At 41.2% G+C, this 22,399-nt stretch overlaps 1 protein-coding gene across 1 annotated transcript in view; it reads left to right on the top strand.

Annotated features, from left to right (window-relative positions):
* LOC145359918 (sialic acid-binding Ig-like lectin 12) overlaps nucleotides 1-18,236 on the top strand; it is a 57,772-nt gene extending 39,536 nt beyond the window's left edge. The window contains exons 6-10 of the mRNA XM_080214783.1: nucleotides 1,830-1,857; nucleotides 10,996-11,039; nucleotides 15,436-15,495; nucleotides 15,579-15,670; nucleotides 17,935-18,236. Of these exons, the coding sequence (XP_080070909.1) occupies nucleotides 1,830-1,857; nucleotides 10,996-11,039; nucleotides 15,436-15,495; nucleotides 15,579-15,670; nucleotides 17,935-18,072 (362 nt within the window). The 3' untranslated portion in view covers nucleotides 18,073-18,236. The remainder of the gene's footprint in view (nucleotides 1-1,829; nucleotides 1,858-10,995; nucleotides 11,040-15,435; nucleotides 15,496-15,578; nucleotides 15,671-17,934) is intronic.
* The last annotated feature ends 4,163 nt before the right edge of the window (nucleotides 18,237-22,399 follow it).

Below are 22,399 nucleotides of genomic sequence, written 5' to 3'. Positions count from 1 at the left end.
GCACAGACAGTGACCCAAGCCAGGAACCCGGACCCCTGGTGCTGTGAGGCGACACTGCTAACCACTGTGCCACCCTAACTTTGCTATTAGTATCTCATCATATGTCTTTGCAGCACTGTCACATTTTTAAATGCCTGGGACATCATAGGACGAGACCCTCACTGTTGGAGGATCCTTTAACAGGCCTTCAAGTTACAGAAAAATGATTTAAAAAAAAAATGAATATTTTTAATGCTGACAGTCAGAGGGGTTTGGGTATCCTTGTGCCTATTTTAAGATCTTTTATGGCCGAAGATATTACTTTCAGAATTCTAGTTCAAATAGGACTCACTAGATTTCTAAAGCATGCAGTTACATTGATGGCCTTTGTTAATGATAGCTCATATGCAGAAAGATGCTTAGTTGAAATTGTTATATGTACAGTACCCATTGCTTCATGACTTCCAACCATTGAACCATAACATTAGGATCATTTGCATCATTTTTATCAATTAATTCACTGTAATGGTTAAGTAAGCTTGTTTTTGGAGATGGCTATGGTGAAACCTTCACACATTACATTGATCTGTGATTGGAAGAGCTAATGGTTGCACTTCATGACTTTAGCACAGACATCAAGTCACAGTACTGAGGGAGTGCAGCACTGTTGGAGGCGCCACGTTTCAGATGAAACATTAAACTGAGGGCCCATCTGTCTCTTCCAGTGGATGTAAATGATCCCATAGCATTATTATGAAGAATAGCAGAGGAGCTGTCCCATTGTCCTCACCATTTCTACTTCTTGATCAACATCAGAAAAAATTATTTTCGGTTATCAGCGCTTTGCTGTTTATGGGAGCTTACTTTGCATAATTAGCTGTCATGTTTTCTGCATTAAACAGTGACTAAGTATTCAAAGGTGTTTAATTGGCTTCAAAGCACGTTGAAGCATTCAATGGTTGTGAAAAGCACTGTATAAATACTAGTCCTTTTTCCTGTGTCCCCAGGAATTGATGTTTGTTGGAAGGGCAGCCCTTTTAAACACTTTAACATCTCTGATGATCACCTGAGGAATTTCCTTAAGATTATGTTTCCACAGCTAAGGATCTTAAATAAATTTGAATTTATTGTTGGGGGAACAATGTGTTCCAAACAGGTAGACACGTTTCATTAAAGAGTATCATTACTGAAGATAGATTGTAACTTGAGGTTCCAGGTCACTGTAATGTTAGCACAATTTGACATCAGCAATGTTTAATTGAGATGAGTTTTAATTTATGTTTTTCTTTATATGTGGAACTTTTTTGGAAAAAATTGGATGTTACGTGTTGAGCCAACTCGAATAACTAATGAAGCATATTTTCTAAAGGATCAACACTGCTGATAACGAGGCCAGGACCATCCTGGAATTGTAACTGAGAACACTCATAGAATCATAAAATCCCTGCAGAAGAGGCCATTCAGCCCATCAAGTCTGCACTGACTCTCTGATAGAGTATCTTACCCAGGCCCTCTCTCCTGCCTATTCCTGTAACCCTACACATTTACTATAGCTAATCCATCTTGGGACTCTGAGGGGCAATTTAGCATGGCCAATCCACCTAACCCGCACATCTTTGGATTATAGGGGGGCACCCAGAGCACATGGAGGAAACCCATGCAGACACGGGAGAGAATGTGCAAACTCCACACAGACAGACACCCAAACTGGAAATTGAACCAGAAATACAGCAGTGCCAACCATGGGCTGTCCATCATAAATTAAATGTCCACCCTGCCTCCCACAGATTCAGAAGTTGAGGGTTATCAGCAAACATTCAATTTGAAAATACGTTTTATTTCTTTTCCAGATCCTGTTAATGTATCTGTTGAAGTAAGGTAAGAATCATTATTACATTTGGTCGTTAATCTTTACTGTAGCACTTTCTTGCTGAATAATACTTTTAACACAACAGAATGTTATGTTGGTGTGTTTTAAATAATATGTATATATTTTTAATTAGATTCAATTATTTCCTATCCTATCCCTGTAAACACCAGCTGCATTGAAAGTGGTAATTTCAAGAGTCTGAAATTCTGCTGGCCTATCTCACGGTTCTATCATTCAGCTCACCAAATGTATTGATCACAGCGTATGGTATTTAAGAACATAAGAACATAAGAACATAAGATAACATAACATAACATTTCCTGACTGGCATGATATGCTTCTTTGTCTTGACGAGATACATCAAAATTTCTTGGGAAACTCAGTAGCATTTCCCAGAATATACAAACTGGTGTAAAACAATTGGAATTCAATGAGAACAACAGAGACCTGAATAAGGCACCACATTTGGAACCATATTTCTTCTTCAAGTCTCTCTCTGTTGAATAAAATTAATATCTGAAGCCAACAACTGCCACTAATGTACATTTGGTGCTCAACATACAAGAAAATGCAATTGCAGTGTTTTTCTTAATGCAATTAATAAGGGCCCATCAAGTGCTCAATACTTAAATAAAAAAGTATCACCCTCTAAGTGATAGTAAGGTGAATGTATTAAGTTGCTCTTGAAATAGCTTTTCTATTCTCTGTCCTTTCAAATGAAATATATTTTAAAGAATAGTTCCCTCTCCCAACTCTCCTGCGATTTGTGCTTTCTTTCTAACCTTGATTTTTAATCTTCTTTTTAAAAAAAATAATTTGGAAGCTCAAACCTTTTGGCACATTATTTTTGGAAGGGAATTTAATTTGGCGACATATGGAGGTGATTTTAATCTCACCGAACACTCATCAATTTGGATAGAGTTGTGGTTAGATCCAATAATGTTGAGCCAAGGTCACTATTTGGCACATCAATAGATACTTTTAATGAGCCTCTACTGCAAGTAACTCTTAACATGAGCACTTTCTTTAATGTTCTACATAGTAGAACGGAATGATGCCTTAGACTCAGCAGTACATTTTAATCTGACAGACCGTGGCTTTGAACACAAGGGCTCAGAGAAGTTCAAAGGCATCTACGGCCCAGTATTTAAATGCCTGGTGTATTTCTACACACGGCAAAAAACTAATGGATTATGTCAGATATTGGAAACTAGTTTCACTGGAGCAGAGAATGCAAAGAGGTGCCTAAGTGGAGGTTATTAAAAATATGAAGGGTGTTTAATGGCAAATAATGAAAGACTTTTCTCTAAAGGGGAAAAATGAAAGAAAGGGGATCATCAATTTGAAATATTTGTGCAGTGAGATTAACTATATGTATAAGCAGGAGTTTATTGAAACTTGGACTATTTTGTTGCAAGGAATGGTTGAGACAGATAGAATTGCACTTCTAAAGAACAAAGAACAACACAGCACAGGAAACAGGCCATTCGGCCCAACAAGCCCACGCTGCCGTTTTAAAGGGAACGAGGATGAAGATAGAGAAAGATACAGAGTGAAGAATAGAGAAATCATTGCACTGTGACTCACTTAGGCTTGCTCTAGCAAATAGCTAACACAGATATAATGGACAGGGAGGTCTTGTTTTGCATTATATGAGAGTCTTTGCTAAAAATATAATCTCTTAAATGTGACATAGACTTCTGTTGAGATCAGGACAGCAAGACTATAGATAAATTAAGTTAATTTATTAGTCACAAGTAGGCTTACATTAACACTACAATGAAGTTACTGTTAAAATCCCCTAGTTGCCAATACACTGGTGGCTGTTCAGGTACACTTAGGGACGATTTAGCACGGCCAATGCAGCTAATCATCACATCTTTCAGACAGTGAGGGAAACTGGAACACCCGGAGGAAACCCAGACATGGGGAGAAGGTGCAAACTCCACACAGGCAATGACCCAAGCCAGGAATCAAACCTGGATCCCTGGCACTGTGAGGTAACAGTGCTAACCATTGTGCCCACCATGCCGTCCTGTTGCAAATGTGATGAACGAAGTTCATGTGGTTTTCCAACCAGGCATGTGGAATCCTGGATTTTATAATTCAAGGAAATGAGTATAAAGCAACGATGAATCTTTATAAAACACTGGCTGAGCCTCAACTAGGGTATTTAGTTCAATTTTGGACATTTAGGAAGAATGTGAAAACAATTCAGAGGAAAGATTTACGGGAATCGTTCTGGGAATGAAAGACCTGGGAGGGGGATGATTCTCCCAACAAAAGTCAGTGTCAAATCTGTGTGAAAACTGGAGTAATTCACACTTTTTTTCAGTGGGAGTTCAGAGAAGAATCTCCCACACTCTGTGCACTGCAGAGTGCACCAGTGTGAATCACAGCTTGAAATGAATGGGCAGAGCCTATTCCCACCTGGGAGGCTGGCAACATAGTGCTGAACGAGTCACTGCTCGTGCGCTGTTCTGTCAGCACTGAGATCGGTGCACGTGCAGTGGCCCCTGTCTACCAGCCTCCTTATTGCTGGCTACCCCTGCAACGCTGGCTCTTACCCCCTCACAGTCCAGCCTCAACCACCTCGGACCACCAGCTTCCCGTTAGTAGGGAGCTGCTGTAAACCCTGCTGGAGTCAAATACTCCTGGTGGGGCGGGGAGAGGCCAGCAAGCTAGGAAAATTCAGTCCTGGGGCCCTCTAATGATATTTAAATTATATTAAAGTGACATCTTGAATACACCATGCAGCTCCGTGCCTATTTTCACGTGGAGTCAACGGTGCCAGGACTCTGGCGCCGGGAGGCATGCTCAGGGCCGGATGCCCAGCGTGGATTGCGCTAATCCGGCCTCACTGAAATCTCCTGGAGTGGGATAAGAACGTAAGAAACAGGAGCAGGAGTAGGCCATCTAGCCCTTCGAGCCTGCCCCGCCATTCAACAAGAGAATGGCTGATCTGAAGTGGCTCAGTTCCACTTTCCTGCTTTCTCCCCATAACCCTTAATCCCCTTGCCTACCAAAAACCTATCCACCCGCGTCTTAAATATATTTAGTGAGGTAGCCTCAACCACTTCAACGGGCAGAGAATTCCTGAGATTCACCACCCTTTGAGTGAAGAAGTTCCTCCTCAACTCTGTTCTAAACTGCCCCCCCCTCTTATCTTGAGGCTGTGCCCTCTAGTCCTGCTGTCCTTTCTGAGCAGATGAGGGGAGAATTGCCTCCTTCAGTTATGAGGATAGCTTAATGAAGTTGGAGCTGATCTCTTTACAGGAGTGAAGATTAAGAGGAGATTTGATAGAGGTTTTCATAAGCATGAGGCGACTGAACAGAATAGGTAGGGGGGAAGCCGTTCCCTTTGGAAAGGCCGAGAACTAGACAACACTGATTTCAGGTATTTGATAAAAGCAGTGGTGGCTTGTAGAAAAGTTTATTTATGCAGTGAGTGTTTAACGTCTGGAACACACTATTTGAGTGTGGTGGAGTTTGATTCAGCTGTGGCTTTCAAAAGGGAATTAGAAAATTTATCTGAATAGAAAAGAATTACAAGGGTATTGGGAAAAGACAGAGGAGTGGAATAAACTGAGCTCCTGTTACAGAGAACTAGCATGGAAAGAATGGGCCAAATGTTCCCCTTTTATGCTGAAACCATTCTATGATTCATGAAGCAAAATTTTAGAGTTGCTGTGTGCATTTCTTATTGTGAAAATTAAAATGCAGAACTAAAGAATTGTACCTAACCCTGTAACCCTTAACGGAATTCACGAATGAATTTAATTCTTGTTATAGATTTGACTGAGATGAGGGCGCTACATTTAAATGATTAAAGTATTATGTGTTAATCCTGTGACATTTAGTGGCCTAATTTGACAAAGGATAATTGAGAAAGCCACAGTAAATGAATGTCTGACCATATTTTCTAACTGAAATTAAGTGTATTTATGGTCCTGCAGATGACACTAGTTGATACATTACCAGTTACAATAACAAATGCGCTTGCAAGTACCGGTGGGTTGTCTAAAAATACAGCCCTTTGCTCAGTGATAAAGAAATGGTTACTCATTACCACTGCTAAATCTTGGCTTTATGTAACTTGTGGTTTGGCTGTCTTGCTTTTCCACCTCCCTATACGCCTACCTTGATGAATGTAACAGCGAGTTGCTCTATGACTATTATGTGATTCACCAGGGTACCACATCAATCCGGTGGGAATGGATTCCGATAATCAGCATTTCCAGCCATGATTTCTATTTTATTTTTAGCAATGTCTTTATTTTCAAGATGTTGTGTTGGTTGGTTGGACGGCACGGTGGCACAGTGGTTAGCACTGCTGCCTCACAGGATCACGGACCCAGGTTCAATTCAGATCTCGGGTGACTGCCTGTGTGGAGTTTGCACGTTCTCCCCCTGTCTGCATCTCTCCATTTCCTCCAGGTGCTTCAGTTTCCTCCCACACTCCAAGGATGTGCAGGTGAGGTTGATTGGCCACGCTAAATTGCTCCTATAGTATCAGGGGATTTATAAGGGTAGATAAATGGGGTTACAAGGAGTGGGATTGTGGTCGGTGCAGATTTGATGGGCTAAATGGCCTCCTTCTGCACTGTAGGGATTCTATGGGACAAGCGAGGCATCTTAACTCAAACTGTGGTAACCTTTTAAGCTCTGATACAGGTGGGTGAGGAGGAGTGAGCTGGAGCCTTGGTATTCACTCTCCCCTCAGTTGGTCACAACAAAGGTTTTAAAAATTATTTTCCACCATTGATAGCTTTCTCCAAATGTGTTTCCTTTTCAACAAAGAGCCAATCAAACCAGATTCCTTGAGTCAAAGAAAGTATAAATCTATTTGTTAATAAAATCCAAGAGAAGTAATAAAAGGTATCTCTCTCTCACACACACACACACACACACACACACACACACACACACACACACACACACACACACACACACACACACACACACACACACACACACCAGAAGTAAGAAAATTAAGAGTCAAAGTAAAAATTAAAATAACGTACAAATAATTCCTTTGCTTGTCCATGAAGCATAGATTGTGGAACATTGCAGCCAAGGAAGTTTAGTTGTCACCAATAGAATTATGGGCTGTGACTTTATGATCTCACTCAGGCAAGGTTCGTAAAACCCCATCCGAGGCCAACAGAGAATTCCATTCTGTGAGCCTCGCCCACCCCAACTCTGATACTGGCATTAAAGTTCCAGCCATGGAGTTGGTTTGGTTCAGGTCTGCACTCTGTTGCATATGCACCTTTTTGCTTCCAGAGAAAGCGAAGGAGAGAAAGGGAGAAAGATCCTATTATCCTTGTCCACAGTCTTTTCAGATGGTAGTATAGCTTCTGTTCCCCATCTCCTTTCCCTTTCTCTGACTGCCAAAGCCAATTTTAAACTTATTTCTATATATTCCTGAAAGGGAATTTGATTAACATGCTTTCCATTCCTTATTGTTATAATTCCAAGTTTTTTGATCTTTCATTTCAGAAACTTATTGACATTTTTGGGATGCAAGTTAGCTGGAGATGGGGTTATTCCATCCTCCGCAGGGGGGTTTGAGTGTCTTGTGGAGTGTAACTGGCTGGGTAGCGAATCTCATTGTCTTCAGAAAACTATAGTGGATTAAAAGTTTGTTATTTTGCGTTATTAGTGTCCACCCTTCAGGAGTCACTGTTTAAAGTGGACATTGACATCCTTTCAGGTATGAAGTTTCGTGTAACAGGTTCGCAATATAATTCAAAGAGATTTGCTAGAGAAGTGGTGAATTTTACAATATCAGCCATCAAGTAACTGCTGGAATTCACTGTTGGTCAGAGTCTTTATGTGTATTTTTAAAAAAAGAGCTTCTTCAAACAGTTCAAAATGTCTGCAGTTAGCTGGTGAAGTTGTAGTTAACTCTCACTCAGTCACAGTTTCCTGTTGTCATATTTAAGAATTACACCAATGGTCACCTGCATCCTCAGTGTAAGGGTGAAACTGAACGGTGCCATGTCACGTAGCTTGAAAATTAAAAAAGATTGGGAGCATCAGAAAGGTGCAGTATTCTACAGAAGTCTATCTTTCTTTACTATGCCTCTTGTCATAAGACTCCATTGCCATAATTATTGTTAGAAATATCTTCACATTTTTGCTGCACCTTCACTAGCATTGACCATTTAGGATGGAGATGAGGAGACATTTCTTCACCCAAAGAGTGGTGAGCCTGTGGAATTCATTACCAGAGGAAGCAGTTGATGCCAAAACATTGAATGTATTCAAGAGGCAGCTGGATATAGCAGTTGGGGTGAATGGGATCAAACGCTATGGGGAGAAAGCAGGATTAGGATATTGAATTGGATGATCAACAATGATTGTAATGAATGGCGGAGCAGGCTTGAAGGGCTCCTCCTGCTCCTATTATCCATATTTCATCAATTCTCTCATTTTGCAAGTCATCCTGAAGTTGATCAGTAGCTCTTTCACAACGATTTTTCCAGGCCTGTGTGCATCTTCCTTGCATTAGAACCCAAAGAGCAGGAGCCAAAACTGGAAATGTGCCCAGTCTAATCCTAGTCATGTTGCATGGCTGTACATTTGACAAGGCCACATACAATCGATAATGTTTTAGGAATGAGAACATCAAGGCTAAATAGATTTGTATAACAGCATGCCATGCTTAAAGATCAGAGGATTGAACCTTTGTCACATTCTCTTCTCCTCCCATTATTCCCACTGGAGATGGCCACAACTCCCGGGCAAGTGCCTGCACATGGTGATTTACATTATGAAGGGAACCATTGCATTTCTGTCAAAAACATGAAGAGATAGCAGGGGTACCCACATGAAATCTCAGAACTTAGATGCTTCATTAGTGGCATTGGAAGGAGGGTCTCTGAGCTTATTAAATATTGTTTGCCAATGGATTTGAGCTACTTTGCCAGCTTTGTGGTGGTTGGGGTTGTCAGAAAAGGAACACATTTACCTCTCCCACGTTATCTCTGAAATACTGTTCGGGATTTCTGGGGAGAGGAGCTTGGTGTGGAGGAGGTTTGGGGAGAGGGGAGGTGGTTGAGGCTGTAGCCTTATGCAGAACCCTAGAGATGGGGGTGGAGGGGCGGGTAAATACAAAGAAAGAACAAAAACAGCCTGGGAAACAGGCCCTTCGGCCCAACGAGCCTGTGCCGCCATCTCAACACCACCAGTCCCCCTCTCCACCCACGACCCTTGTCTAATGTTTTATGGCCATCCAGATTGAGGGATAAAGTTGTCGTCGTGGGAAGAAGTCAGATGGCACTGGCTTTGACTGGCACACACTAACAGGTCCTTCTCTTGCATGTTTGTGGTCTTTCACCGCAGTGCTGGGTTACGTCTTCTTGCAGCTTGCAATTAAAATGCTGCTAACATGTTGGGCAACATCCTCATTGCCCTCAAGGCATGGCTGGCCGACAGAGAACCGAGTCTGAGGGTTTCAGATGGGTGGTGTTGCTTTTTGTGGTGTAAAGGAAGTGCGTACAACTAGTGCGGTCTCTCTGTTTTGAATGGAGTGGAGCAAATGGAGATTGTGCATCAGAGAAGACTGTGTTATCCACATATTGCCGCATTTAGTAATTTGGAGGCTTTGAATGGAATTTCCCAGCCACTATACAGAAGAAACCATGAGCTGGGCCTTTATGTCCCCAAAGGATCACTGAACATCAAACCCGTGCCTTCTGCTGTGCACTATTCCATTGTTGGAAATATTGTGTACTATGCCACAATCTTTACATAGCAAATAGTTTCTTTGTTTTCTTTCATTAATCAAAAATGCATATAAATACCTCTTTTAAATTATTTCATGAGATGTGAACATCACTGAAAAAGATTAGCATTTGTTGTTCATCCATGATGTCCCTTGAGAAGGTCATGCAACAGATCATTTGCCACAAACTGACGTATCTGGATCTTTGATCTTCTTCATCTCCAGTTCTCTACTTATGGTGGGCCTTAAGCAGAGCAAGGAGGCAGGTCTTGATTCCATCCAGCCAGAACAGGGATCAAGCCCCATGCGGTTGGCACTAATCTGATCCACACTGGCTATCCAACCAACTGAACTCTGAAGGAATCAGAATTGCTGTAGTTAGAGAAACTTCTATAATGTACGTTGTAGCCTGGAACTATGGATGGTGGTGGCAGAATCTCCAATTTCTTTCCATCACATGTCTGACCAGAAATCTCTCCCACTCTTTGCGACTGGCTACTCAATCGTGTTATGAGCCCTCCATGGCCACCAAGTCCTGGAGTGGTGATGAACCCAGTGCTTTAGATTAGATATAGTTCTTGGGGCCACAGGGATCAAGGGATATAGGAGGAAGGCTGGATCAGGGTATAGTATTTCTTGATCAATAATGAATGGCGGAACAGGTTCAAAAGCTTGATGAACGGCCTGATCCCGCTTCTATTTTCTATGTTGCTGGCTCCAAGGCAGTGACCCTTTGCACTGTGCCACCAAGACCTTCACTATATTGTTATATACGCCTACCAATTGAGAAATTATAAATACAACCTGATTCTGGTAGGAGCAGTAATCTTTCCTTGGGCTAACATTGCTCTTTTGTTATCTGCGAGTGGGTTGACCTGTAGGGTTGACTTTTTTTTTCAGTACTGTTGAAAAGGTTCACTGAGAACTTTGTGTTTTAATGGTGCTGATCTATTCAATGTATTACACACACCACTTCAGCAAATAGTGTGTGTTTATGCTCCCAAGGACTGAGATGAGATTTTGTTTTCAAATGAATTTGGTAGGGCAGCACTCATCAAACCAGAAATGGAGTTACATGGTCATGATGAAATGCTACACATTTAAATACATATTTCAAAAAAAAGGGAATGATTGTGCTCTGATCTACTCTAAGTGAAAAAGTAGTATGGATGCAGGTGAAAACATTGTTTCTTTCATTTGCAATATGGTCCACTCAAGTCATTACAACAGTGGGTTAGATAATTGGAAGCACTCACCATCTGAAAGCTCTTAAAGCCGTGATACACCATTATGTAGGCTACATTCAAACATTGAAAGTTGCTGAGTGTTTTGTCTAGATCCTTATACCCAATGTTACTGAACCATAGGTGAATAAAACATAACATTAATTTTATTTTATTTCAATCTGTTCCAGTCAAGAAATCATGGACAGGAATGCAACTTGCAACAGTAATTTTGGTAGGTGCATATTTATATACTAAATATTGTAAGGATGCATATCTGTGCAATCAAATTTTTTTTTAGTTTATTTATCAGTGTCATTTACATTAACACTGCGTGATGTTACTGTGAAAATCCCCTAATTGCCACTGTCCGGGTACACTGAGGGAGAATTTAGCATGGCCAATGCACCTAATCAGCATGTCTTTCGGAGTCCAGTGACACATGTATCCAGTAAAAGGAATGAACCTCCAGTAATTTCCACATTTTGCTTACTATTCACTTGAGTCCACACCAGGCTTAATTAATTAAGCACAGTGAGCATCAATAATAAACAGACCCACATAATTAAACACAAAGTGGTTGAGTATGACAGAAAGAATGACACCACCAGCTGCTCTAATGGATCTCAGTAACTGTTTACATGTCCCAATTGACAGAAGTGAGCAAGCTGGCTTGTGTATCTGTCCATTTTTCCACCACAGCATCTACATCAACTATGAGGAACTAAAAAGTAAGGATAATTTTCTTGAAATGGTGTTGAAAACTTAATCTGTTGCAATTATATCTCCTAATTTTGACCTTTAAGAATAATTGGAATTCATATGGGGGAATTTGAACCATATAAATTAATTTTAGCGTCATATTTTCTTTGCCAACTTGGCAAATGTCCAATTTGGCAGATGTAACACAATTGCATTATCATTTAGTAATTGCCTTGTTTAATTTCTTCACCTGTCCGCAAAGCATATTAAACTTGTCATAACTTAAGGTTCCCTTTTAAGTTATGACTCTTCTTCCAAATGTCATCACAGCTCATTGTGGCATTCCACAGAAAATTCCATTCCATTCTAATTCCAATTCTCTTCCCACATGTATTGGTACACTAAGGTAGACTTCTATCTACTTCCAGAGCTAGCAGTTCCTGAAACAGGCCACTAGTCTGTTGCACAGGCTTGGAGCTTGAGGGGTGCGACTTCACATCAAGAATGGCTGGCCAGGAGTCTCTCCTGCTCTTACTGCCAGCCACGCTGAAGGATTTGCAAGTTGACACTTAACCTGTTTGGCTGTATTATGAATGCACCTTAAGCCATAGAATCATAGAATCATCATAGAATCCCTACAGTGCAGAAGGATGCCATTCAACCCATCACGTCTGCACAGACACTCTAACAGAGTATCCTATCCAGGCCTTTCCTGTAACCCCACACATTGACCATGGCCAATCAACCTAACCTTGCACATCTTTAGACCGTGGGAGGAAAACAGAGCACCTGGAGGAAATCCACACAGATGTGCGGAGAATGTGCAAACTCCACACAGTAAATGACCTAAAACCAGGACTGAACCCGGATCCCTGGCGCTATGAGAGCAGCAGTGCTAACCACTATGCCACTGTGCCGCAGTCCTAGGGTGGGACTCGAAGCTGGAGCATCTGATTCAGAGGCACGGTTACCTCCTACATTCAAACTTCACTGGTCTGTAATTGTCAGCCCTGCTCTTTGGCTTAGTGCAAGATTGTGGACTGTTCCTCTTCCACCAAACCAAAGAGTCAGCAGGACTGGAAATACCCAGCCAAAGCCAATGAACATTTGGCCACTCTCCAAATGTTCCAGTCTTGCCTGCGACAACTCCCACCATTACTGGGACTCCCAACCAAAAAAGTTTCTAATATGTCCTCAGTGACCACTTCCATACCCTAATGAATAAACAGTTGTTCCCATTTTGTTTTGTTGCATCATTGTTGAATTGTACTTGCTACACTTAATAAAATATTTGACACTTTATACTGGTTAAATGCCAACATCCCATGACAAGCATGAAAAGAACATTAAACTGTGCATCATAATGGCTGGTTTTCTTTCAGTCCCACATACTTGATTTGTACTCCAAGAAGTCATTGCCAGAAATATTGCAGCCACTTGCTTTTTTGATTTCCGCCCATTAAACTAATTAAACTTGGCAATTGATGCTTTGTACGGAAAATCAGGAAGTTAGACTCCCAGGTATTGTGGCAAACCACATGGACAAGGAGATTCAGCAGTGTTGAATACGTCACTGATACTGGAGACAGAGCTACATTCATTCCTCTATACCATTTGTGGTTAAAGTGTGATTGTACACTGACAGCGAGGCAGCCGTACTAAGTGTCCCTGAGCTATTATTCATTTCGTTTCTAGTTACTGACTGTGGTCAGTGCTTTAAAGCTTGGAGCTTTTGCTGGTATTGTGACAGGAAAGTCCCAGGTTTGATGAATTTGCAGTTTTCAGCTGGGCTGCACAGGGGAAACCACAACGTGCATCAGCTTTACTGTAGCAGAGAAAATGAATCCTCAGTGTGTATTACCAGTGACCACTGCTAGAAATGTGAGCTCTGCATTTACAATCCTAGATGATTACTCTGAACTCAATGTACAGACTCAGGTGTGAAACTTCCACCTGAAAATCTATTTAATCAAATCCCTACAAAGCAGAAGGAGGCCATTCGGTTTTTCAAGCCTGCACCAACACTTTGACAGAGGATCCCATGTATGCTCTTTCCCATAACCACACATATTTACCCCGCTAATCCCCTGACACTAAGGGGCAATTTAGCCTGGCCCATCAACCTATCCCACACATTTTTGGACTGTGGGAGAAACCCGGAAGAATCCCACGCAGACAATGTGCGAACTCCACACAGACAGTGATCCAAGCCAGGAATCGAACCCAGTTCCTGGCACTATGAGGCAGCGGGACTAACCACTGTACTGCAGAGGTAATCTGCAAGAATCAAGGTGAAGGTTAAGAATAACCACAAAGTGAATTCCTATTTCTGGAACCACAGCTCACATTAGACTATTATTCTTTCCTTTTGGAATGAATTCATCTATCCATCCATGGCTCAGTTTAACGTGTATAGCGGGATTGCAGCAGATTTGCACCATCAAGAGAGAGGCTATTATATCTGACCGTAACACTGAATGACCCAATCAGGGATTGCCAATGGGCAGATGATCTGAAACTAAGACCCACTGATAATCTCAGTGGAGATCAAATTGTTCAACTTGTAAATCACTGAAGACAGATTGAAGGAAGAAGAGATTCTTTCAAACCCCTTCTGGTTTTGTGTCCAGAGGGAGAAAACAGTAAAACTGGGAAATAAGAATACTTATGTAAGACACCTTGGTAGTGTCAGCCTGGGACCCCTGTTTGATTCGCTTAAAGGCACCAAATAAATCCAAACTGTAGTTGTTGTTGTTGGTGTGAGTTATTAACAATCAATCCTTGAAGACAGCAACGGTCCAAGGTTTCGATTGCTATGTACTGCATGATTCACTATGCAGCAGGTTGGCTGCATTACCACCTTTATTGCTCAAATTTCATTTCTAAGAGCCCACTGGAGGATGTATTGATCAAAGGAGAGCTAATGTGTAGCTAAAAGGCAGAGCAAGTTGATAATTAATCAGCTTATACTGCTTCTACCTAGTTCCTTGTAAACAGCTGAAGTGGTAAAGTCCACCATGGAACTCTACAGTGCAGAAAGAGGCCATCTGGCCCATCGAGTCTGCACCAACTACTATCCCACCCAGACCCTACCTCCATATCCCTACATATTAGCCCGCTAATTCCTCTAACCTACACATCTCAGGACACTAAGGGGAATTTTAGAATGGCCAATCAACCTAACCTGCATATCTTTGGACTATTGGAGGAAACCGGAGCTCCCAGAGGAAACCCACACAGACACGAGGAGAATGTGCAAACTCCACACAGACAGTGACCCAAGCCGGGAATCAAACCCAGGTCCCTGGAGCTGTGAAGCAGCAGTGCTAACCACTGTGCTACCATGCCACCATAGTCTTAGATGACCATAGCATGATGATCATTTAACCTGACGGTTACCACACCTCAGGCGAGGGGCAAGGTTGAGAGGTACGTCTTCACGAACAACCTCAGCTGGTATGCGCTTTTGTTATTGTCACTCCACATCACAAACCAGCCATCCAGCCAATGGAGCTAACCAAGTAAAAAAGGCAGATAAATGGGAAGTTTCTTAAGTTTGTTTATTTAGTCACAAATAGGTTTACATTAACACTGTGAAAATCCCCTAGTTGCCACACTCCAGTGCCCGTTCACGTACGCTGAGGGAAAATTTAGCACAGCCAATACATCTAACCAATACCTATCTATCACACTTCTTAACATCTGAGAAATTATCAATGACACAAATGAGTTTTTAAAATGGGTGGATAAAGAAGAATTGGGGAAAGGTATATTTTACATGGAACGTACAGAACCAAAGGAGGCCATTAAACACAATGGTTCTGTGCCATCCTCCACATGATTCTCTTCCCACCTCTGTTCACTTAAATCGATTAGTGAATCAGGTTTGGGGTTTATTCACTTTAATGTTCGTATATTTCAATTTACAGATACAGTATATGCATTAGTCAGAAGAGATAATCTACAACGGAATCCAAAACATGAGACAGGTAAGTTAAGATTCAACTTAAAATTCTTCCCTATTTTAATGCTATGATGAATGTTTCATGCAGTTTTTTATCCCCAAAAGCAGATTATGTTAATGAAGAGGAAGATGAAGAAGTGTCCTATGCAGATATTGTCATTCATGATCCGAATCAACAATGCCACAATCAATGGCCCAAGGTATTAATACAATTCAAGTCCAACTTTCTCTGTCATTTATCTTTCATGTACCTGATGTCCATTGTCCAGCATGGGGTCAATTATGAGTCAACGCCCTCTGAGGGAAAATGAAGCGTTGTCACTTTTTTTTGCTGAATAAAAGTCCTTTCTCTTCAAATATTGTTTTTTGAGGGCAGAATGGATTCATTGGCCAGCAATATCCCTTAATAAATTCTTAAAGTTTATTTATTAGTATCACAAGTAGGCTTACATTAACACTGCAATGAAGTCTGCTAGTCGCCACACTCCTGTTCAGCGCACTAAGGGAGAATTTAGCATGGCCAATGCATCTAACCAGCATCTGTTCCTGACTGTGGGAGGAAACTGGAGCACCCCGAGGAAACCCACACAGACACTAGGAGAATGTGCAAAATCTACACAGTCAACCAAGGTCGGAATTGAACCCAGGTCCCTGGTGCTGTGAAGGAGCAGCGCTAACCACTGTGCCACCGTGTCACCATAGGTCTGGAGTGAGGCAAAGTGATGTAATCAGAAAGAGATTCTGATAATACAGGAAATTGTCTTGGAAACATAGAAAATGGATGCAGGAGTAGGCCATCCAGTCCTTCGAGCCTGCTCTGCCATTCATTATGATCGTGGCTGATCATCAAATTCAATATCCTGATTCCACCTTCCCCACCCCGCCCCATATTCTTTGATCCCTTTAGCCCCAAGAGCTATATCTAATTTCTTTTCTTTTTGTAGCATTAGGGAGAACACATGGATTTGTCCATGACCTATCAGTAGACAGTGTATCGCTCTGATATTATCTGTTATCATGCAGTGGAAGAGTACTGCTGTAGTGTTCCATTTCATTCAGTATGAATACAGTGCTGATCTTGGACTTTAAAATCCAAATGCAAATCTTGGTGTCTCTTCACAGTTACAGATCTGAAACTGGAAACTAAATTCAGGGCCCGGGAGGAATTAAAGCAGTTTTTAAATGTGGTGTTCAAAGTGCATCTATTTAGCACAAAGAGCACACTATTTGTCTAACGTTCTGCTCATGTGAGATCTTAGTTCTTGTTCTAGGCATATGTTCCCCTATTCTGACTGAGAGTTGCAGGGGAGAGACCTAGCGTGTTTAGCATCAGTGAGAACCTCCTTGCCCCCTTTCCTCTCCCCCACCCCAATCTAGACATTATCTATCAAGACTTTTCCAATCAGAGCCAAATGGCCATCCAATCAACAGCCCTTTTCTCATGTAGCACAAATTGTTCTTACTTTTGAAATTTGGTATTCTTGCATCTGTCCTGCTGAGCGCAAGAAAAGAAGCTTCAACAACGTATTTCTCCTTTTCAGCAAGTTCAAAAGCTTAAGTGAATGCCTCCATCTCCATTCATTACCTTTTGTTGAAAATTAACTTGTTCATACAACTCATTTGTGCAACATCTGCTCCTTCCTCCTTTGATTATGCAAAGGCTAGAAAGTTTTGTAAGTTTCCAGGGCTGATCAGGTACCTGCAAACTGGGAGTAGGAGAAGGATTTTTAAAATTCTTTTCAGCCTCTGAGAATGCTGTGGACCTCATCCGGGCTATAAGTTGGATGGTTGCTGTAGGGAAACACACAGCAAAACATTTTAATCAGGTGGGAATAGGAATACAATGTGGTCCCATCTTTGTCCAGCAGATGCTAGAAACATTCAGTTAATCTGGTAGTCTCTGTGGAGAGGAAATTCTGGTTAACATTTCAGATTGTATGACTCTTTGATTCTGAAAAAGGGTCATAAACCCTGAAGCATTAATCCCTCGCCTTCCTCTCTGTACAGATCCCACTTGATCTCATAGAAACCCTGCAGTACAGAAAGAGGCCATTCGGCCCATCGAGTCTGCACTGACCACAATCCACCCCCATATCCCTACATATTTTACCCACTAATCCCTCTAACCTATGCATCTGAGGACACTAAGGGGTAATTTTAGCATGGCCAATCAACCTAACCCGCACATCTTTGTACTGTGGGAGGAAACTGGAGCACCTGGAGGAAACCCACGCAGACATGAGGAGAATGTGCAAACTCCACACAGACAGTGACCCAAGCCAGGAATCGAATCTAGGTCCCTGGCGTTGTGAAGCACCAGTGCTAACCACTGTGCTACTGTGCCACCCACCATTGTGCTACTGTGCCGCCCACGGTATCTGCAGAGTGTTTCCGACACTTTATAGTTTTATTCCACGTTTATCAGATGATTTTTGAAAAATTCTTTTCTTTTTTATACTTGCAGCACACATCTGATATAAGAGAGAAAAGTACTGGGAAAGACTTCAAATACATCCATGGTTCATCTCCTCACAGACAAGTCGTTGATAACTCTGAATATTCTACAATTCGGATTTCATATCAGGATTTAAGGCCTGCTTGACTGTGCAACAGAGATGAACTTCCTGCCAAATTTGCAGCATTATGAATAAAACTGCTCACCACTCTTCATTTAAAACAAAGTCACCTGCCAAACATTTGCAAAGTGAAGGACTGTGACTGAATGAACTAGAATTGCATTGCAAGAGTTGTATCTCACTTCATAGTGTTTCCTGATCATTTTTTTTAAGCTGCTGGAAATTCATAATGGGTCAAACAGTTTGAAACATATTTCCCCATACTCTGGCCGTGATGAGCCACCTTGACTGTCCTTCCCCTGCTAAGTGCAGAGACGAGGCAGCAGTAATGCCATTTGTACTTGCAGCTCCGGGTGAATCTCCACAAATTGAACCTTTGTTATGTGCGGCATAAGCTCTTACATTTATATTTCACAAAGAAGGTCCCAAATTCAGTCCCTCAGAAGCCTAGGGAAGCACTGCAGTCAACTGCTCTCTGTTCCCAGTCATCACCCGTGGATTTTACAGTTGGAGATCCCGACGGCAACAACTTTAGCTGCCCTTGTTCGTGTATACTGAGGGCCAAGAGGACAAGTGCATTACTGCCATCAGAACTGAGTTTAGCTAACTCAGTACAGACCAAGGGTCAAACCCTGAACAGTTTCTTCTATGTGGTTCAGAATTGCAGTGCCTGATATACTTACTACTGGGCCATCCACAGAACCATGAGAAATGTTAATATAAGAAGCTTCTTCAGCAGTCGAATTCTCAGCATGTAACCAAAGATAGATAATTTTTTTTATCATTTCACTGCTTCAACTTAGAAAATTGCACATTTGTTTAAGAAAAAATGTTGATGAATGCTATCCATAACTGAAAAAAAAATTGAATGGAAATGTTTATACAGATTATTATGTGTAGGAACCTCAGGATGACTGTGAAAACCACTTATATTGTGAAAATAGAATAGATTCTGTAAGCTACCACAGTGCAACAATTTATAGATCGCAAGATCTATTTACATGATCTTGTAAATAGAAGAGCGTTGTAAGTCAAAGTGTCTCTTTTGCACATCTGCAGAACCCTGGAGCAGGCAACTAACAATGAAAAATGTCAGATTTTATGTAAAATAATGATTGAAAATGGGCAAATGCTTAAGGAGGTGAGGATGGAATTAGTTGATATGCTGCAGTGCCAACTTATTATTTGCAGCAATTTGATAACATAATATGAAATTTCTTGAGTGTGTATGTGGACAAAAAATCCAGTTTTCCAAGCTTACAAAAGCCGTGGATGCCTTATGATAAGGTGAAGAGAGGATCTGGGATTAGACAGCATGCCAAATCTGGGAGTATAGGAGACTTTGAGAGTGCGTTCCTGCATCTGGGAACACTGACAGCAGCCCCTTGATCATAGAATCATGAGAATCCCTGCAGTGCAGAAGGACGCCATTTGGTCCCTTGAGTCTGCACCAACACTCAGGCCCTATCCCCATAACCCCCACATACTTTCCCCATTAAAACCCCTAATCTACACATTTTGGTACACTAAGGGGTGATTTAGCATAGCCAATCCATCTAACCTGCACAATATTTGGATTGTGGAAGGAAACTGGAGCATCTGAAGGGAACCCACTCAGACATGGGGAGAATGTGCAAACTCCACACAGACAGTCACCCAAGGCATTGTGGTGGCTCTGGGATTTGGGAGAAAGTTCATATGAAGAGAAAAATCCTTGATGGGGTGGGTGGGCATTGACGTGGCAGTACTGGGGGAAGAGGGACAAGGGCATTCAGATCTGTGCTTAGCTCCAATCAGACAACCTCAAGGTGTTTGCACCAGTCAGGTCCCTCCTCAAATTTGTTTGCGACTGAATTTTGATTCACACAACCTCGTCCCACGATGAAATGTACCACCTCTTACTGTTAAGCACTAAGTACATTGTGTCTGTCTTTATTATCAACTCTTCAGTAAGCATGATTCTCCAAAATATTCAAAATTTCATTGTTTATGCCAAAAGAATTGACCCCAAAATATTTTGCCCCTTGTCTTAGGAGGAAATGGTTTTAAGTGAAGTTGGGGCTACCCTGCAGAAGGGAAGGAGGACATTGCCAATCAGTGAGCCATTCACTCATTCAGCTTCATGTCCGAATAAGGTTCAAATCACTTTTAAAAACAAACCAAAATCCTGCAACTCTCCCATTGAACGATAAAAACAGTCTTGATAAAATAAACTGCTGGTGCGATTAATCGAACTGGAAGCAAAGTAGAAATTGAGAAGTTCATATAAGACTGAAAATTCAACTTCAAATTTGTTTTGGAACAAAGAACAAAGAAAATTACAGCACACAAACAAGCCCTTTGGCCCTCCAAAACTGCACTGACCATGCTGCCCGACTGAACCAGAACCACCTCCCTTTCCAGGACCATATCCTTCTATTCCCATCCTATTCATATATTTGTCAAGACATCCCTTAAAAGTCACTATCATATCTGCTTCCACGACCTCCCCCGGCAGCGAATTCCAGGCACCCACCAGGTTCTGTGTGAAAAAACTTGCCCCTCCCCAGTAATTGACTCTTCCTGGGAAAAAGTTTCTAACTATCCACTCTGAGCATGCCCCTCATCATCATATGGTCATAATCTTTTGTTTTTTGTTTGAACAAAGAAAATAACAAGTTGTTACAGGGATGGGGAGAGATCCCTTTTTCAGTAACTGATAAGAAATGTGCTAAAATCTGTTGAAAAAAATGTTATAAATGTCCTTGCTTACAATGTGCTTAGTAACATTCATTAATTCTTCTGGGAGAAATTATTCAGTCAGACATTAGTCTTTGACACTGTTGACTTAAAATCTTAAAAGTGGAAAAAGGCACATAATGGATATATGTAATCATGTTATTATGCAACATGTCTTTTTAAAAAACTTCTTTGATATCTTAATTTAGAAATTTTGTTGTTCCAAAAAGCATTTTAAGTTATCTGATTGCACTTACTTTCTTTGTTCTTTTATTTATAAAGGAAGACTTGCATTTAAAATAATTACAGGTTATTCATTTTCTTCATTAATCATTCATGGGATATGGGCATCGCTGGTTGGCTAGTGTTTATTACACATCCCTTGAGTAGCTTGCTAGGTGATTTCAGAGGGTGGTTGAAACTCAGCCATATTGCTGTGGGTCTGGAGTCACATGTTGTCCAGACTATGGACGGCAGATTTCCTTCCCTGAAGGTCATTCGTGAACCTGATGGTTTTTCTGACAATGTTTTTATGGTCTTCGGTAATTTTTCAATTCGACTTTTTTTTAATTGAAATGAAATTCAATTATCTGCTGTGGGGGGAGATTCAAACCTTTGTCACCAAGCTGAGTTTCTGGATTAATAGTGTAGTGATGAGACCACTTGGCCTGCATCTCCCCGATTAGGATTGATTATTAATTTAATGTTGTAAGTTTGTGTTAATCAAGGAAGTCTGACAGTGAAAGTGTGATTGTAACACAAGACATGTTGTTGTTACAGAAAGTAAGAGTTGTATTATGCATAAAATGCATAAAATCCTTTGTTTGCCAAGTTATTAGATTCAAGGAATGATACAGCATAGAAGAGACCATTTAGCCGGTCTTTGAAAGCACTATCCAATTTACCCTATTCCCCAGTAATGTTATTTTGCTCCCACGTTCAGTGTCTGCTCACTAAGTTTGCTGCAAGAAGATAAATCAGCTTATTAGTGTTAGAAGTAGGCTTACATTGACACTGCAATGAAGTTACTGTGAAAATCCCCCAGTTACCACACTCTGATACCTGTTCAGGTACACAGAGGGAGAATTTAGCATGGCCAATGCACCTAATCAGCATGTCTTTCAGACTGTGGGAGGAAATCAGAGCACTCTAAGGAAACCCACAAAGACATGGGGACAACGTGCAGACTCCGTACAGACAGTGACCCAAGCTGGGATTGAATTTGGGACCCCTGGCGCTGTGAGGTAGCAGTGCTAACCACTATGCCATCGTGCTGTATGGATTACTTTAACATCTTTATATGCACTAATAAATTGTAGTTGATTGATATTCTTAATACATAAATATATGTAAAAGATCATCAGAAACTTAACTTAAGAAAATCACTGCAGAGATCCGTCAAGTGGTCTGAACCTGTGGTAAGCATTTAATGAAGTTAAATAGGAAATGTAGTAAAGAGCACTTAGAGTATATGTTAGCATGAAAGAATAACCAAAAAATCATGACAACAGGAAGGAAGTTTTGATGGCAGGAAGTATGTTCCCAGCTCAAGATTTTTAATAATATATTTGCTAAATTTGCATATTGTTACATAAGTTGAATCAAATGTTGTAGCTCTCTCATCTGCCACTGATC

This window comes from Carcharhinus amblyrhynchos, chromosome 29 (genome assembly GCF_965287045.1).
Source record: "Carcharhinus amblyrhynchos chromosome 29, sCarAmb.v2.hapA, whole genome shotgun sequence".
Classification (NCBI taxonomy): Eukaryota; Metazoa; Chordata; class Chondrichthyes; order Carcharhiniformes; family Carcharhinidae; genus Carcharhinus; species Carcharhinus amblyrhynchos.
This window is presented reverse-complemented; position numbering and strand designations above follow the sequence as displayed.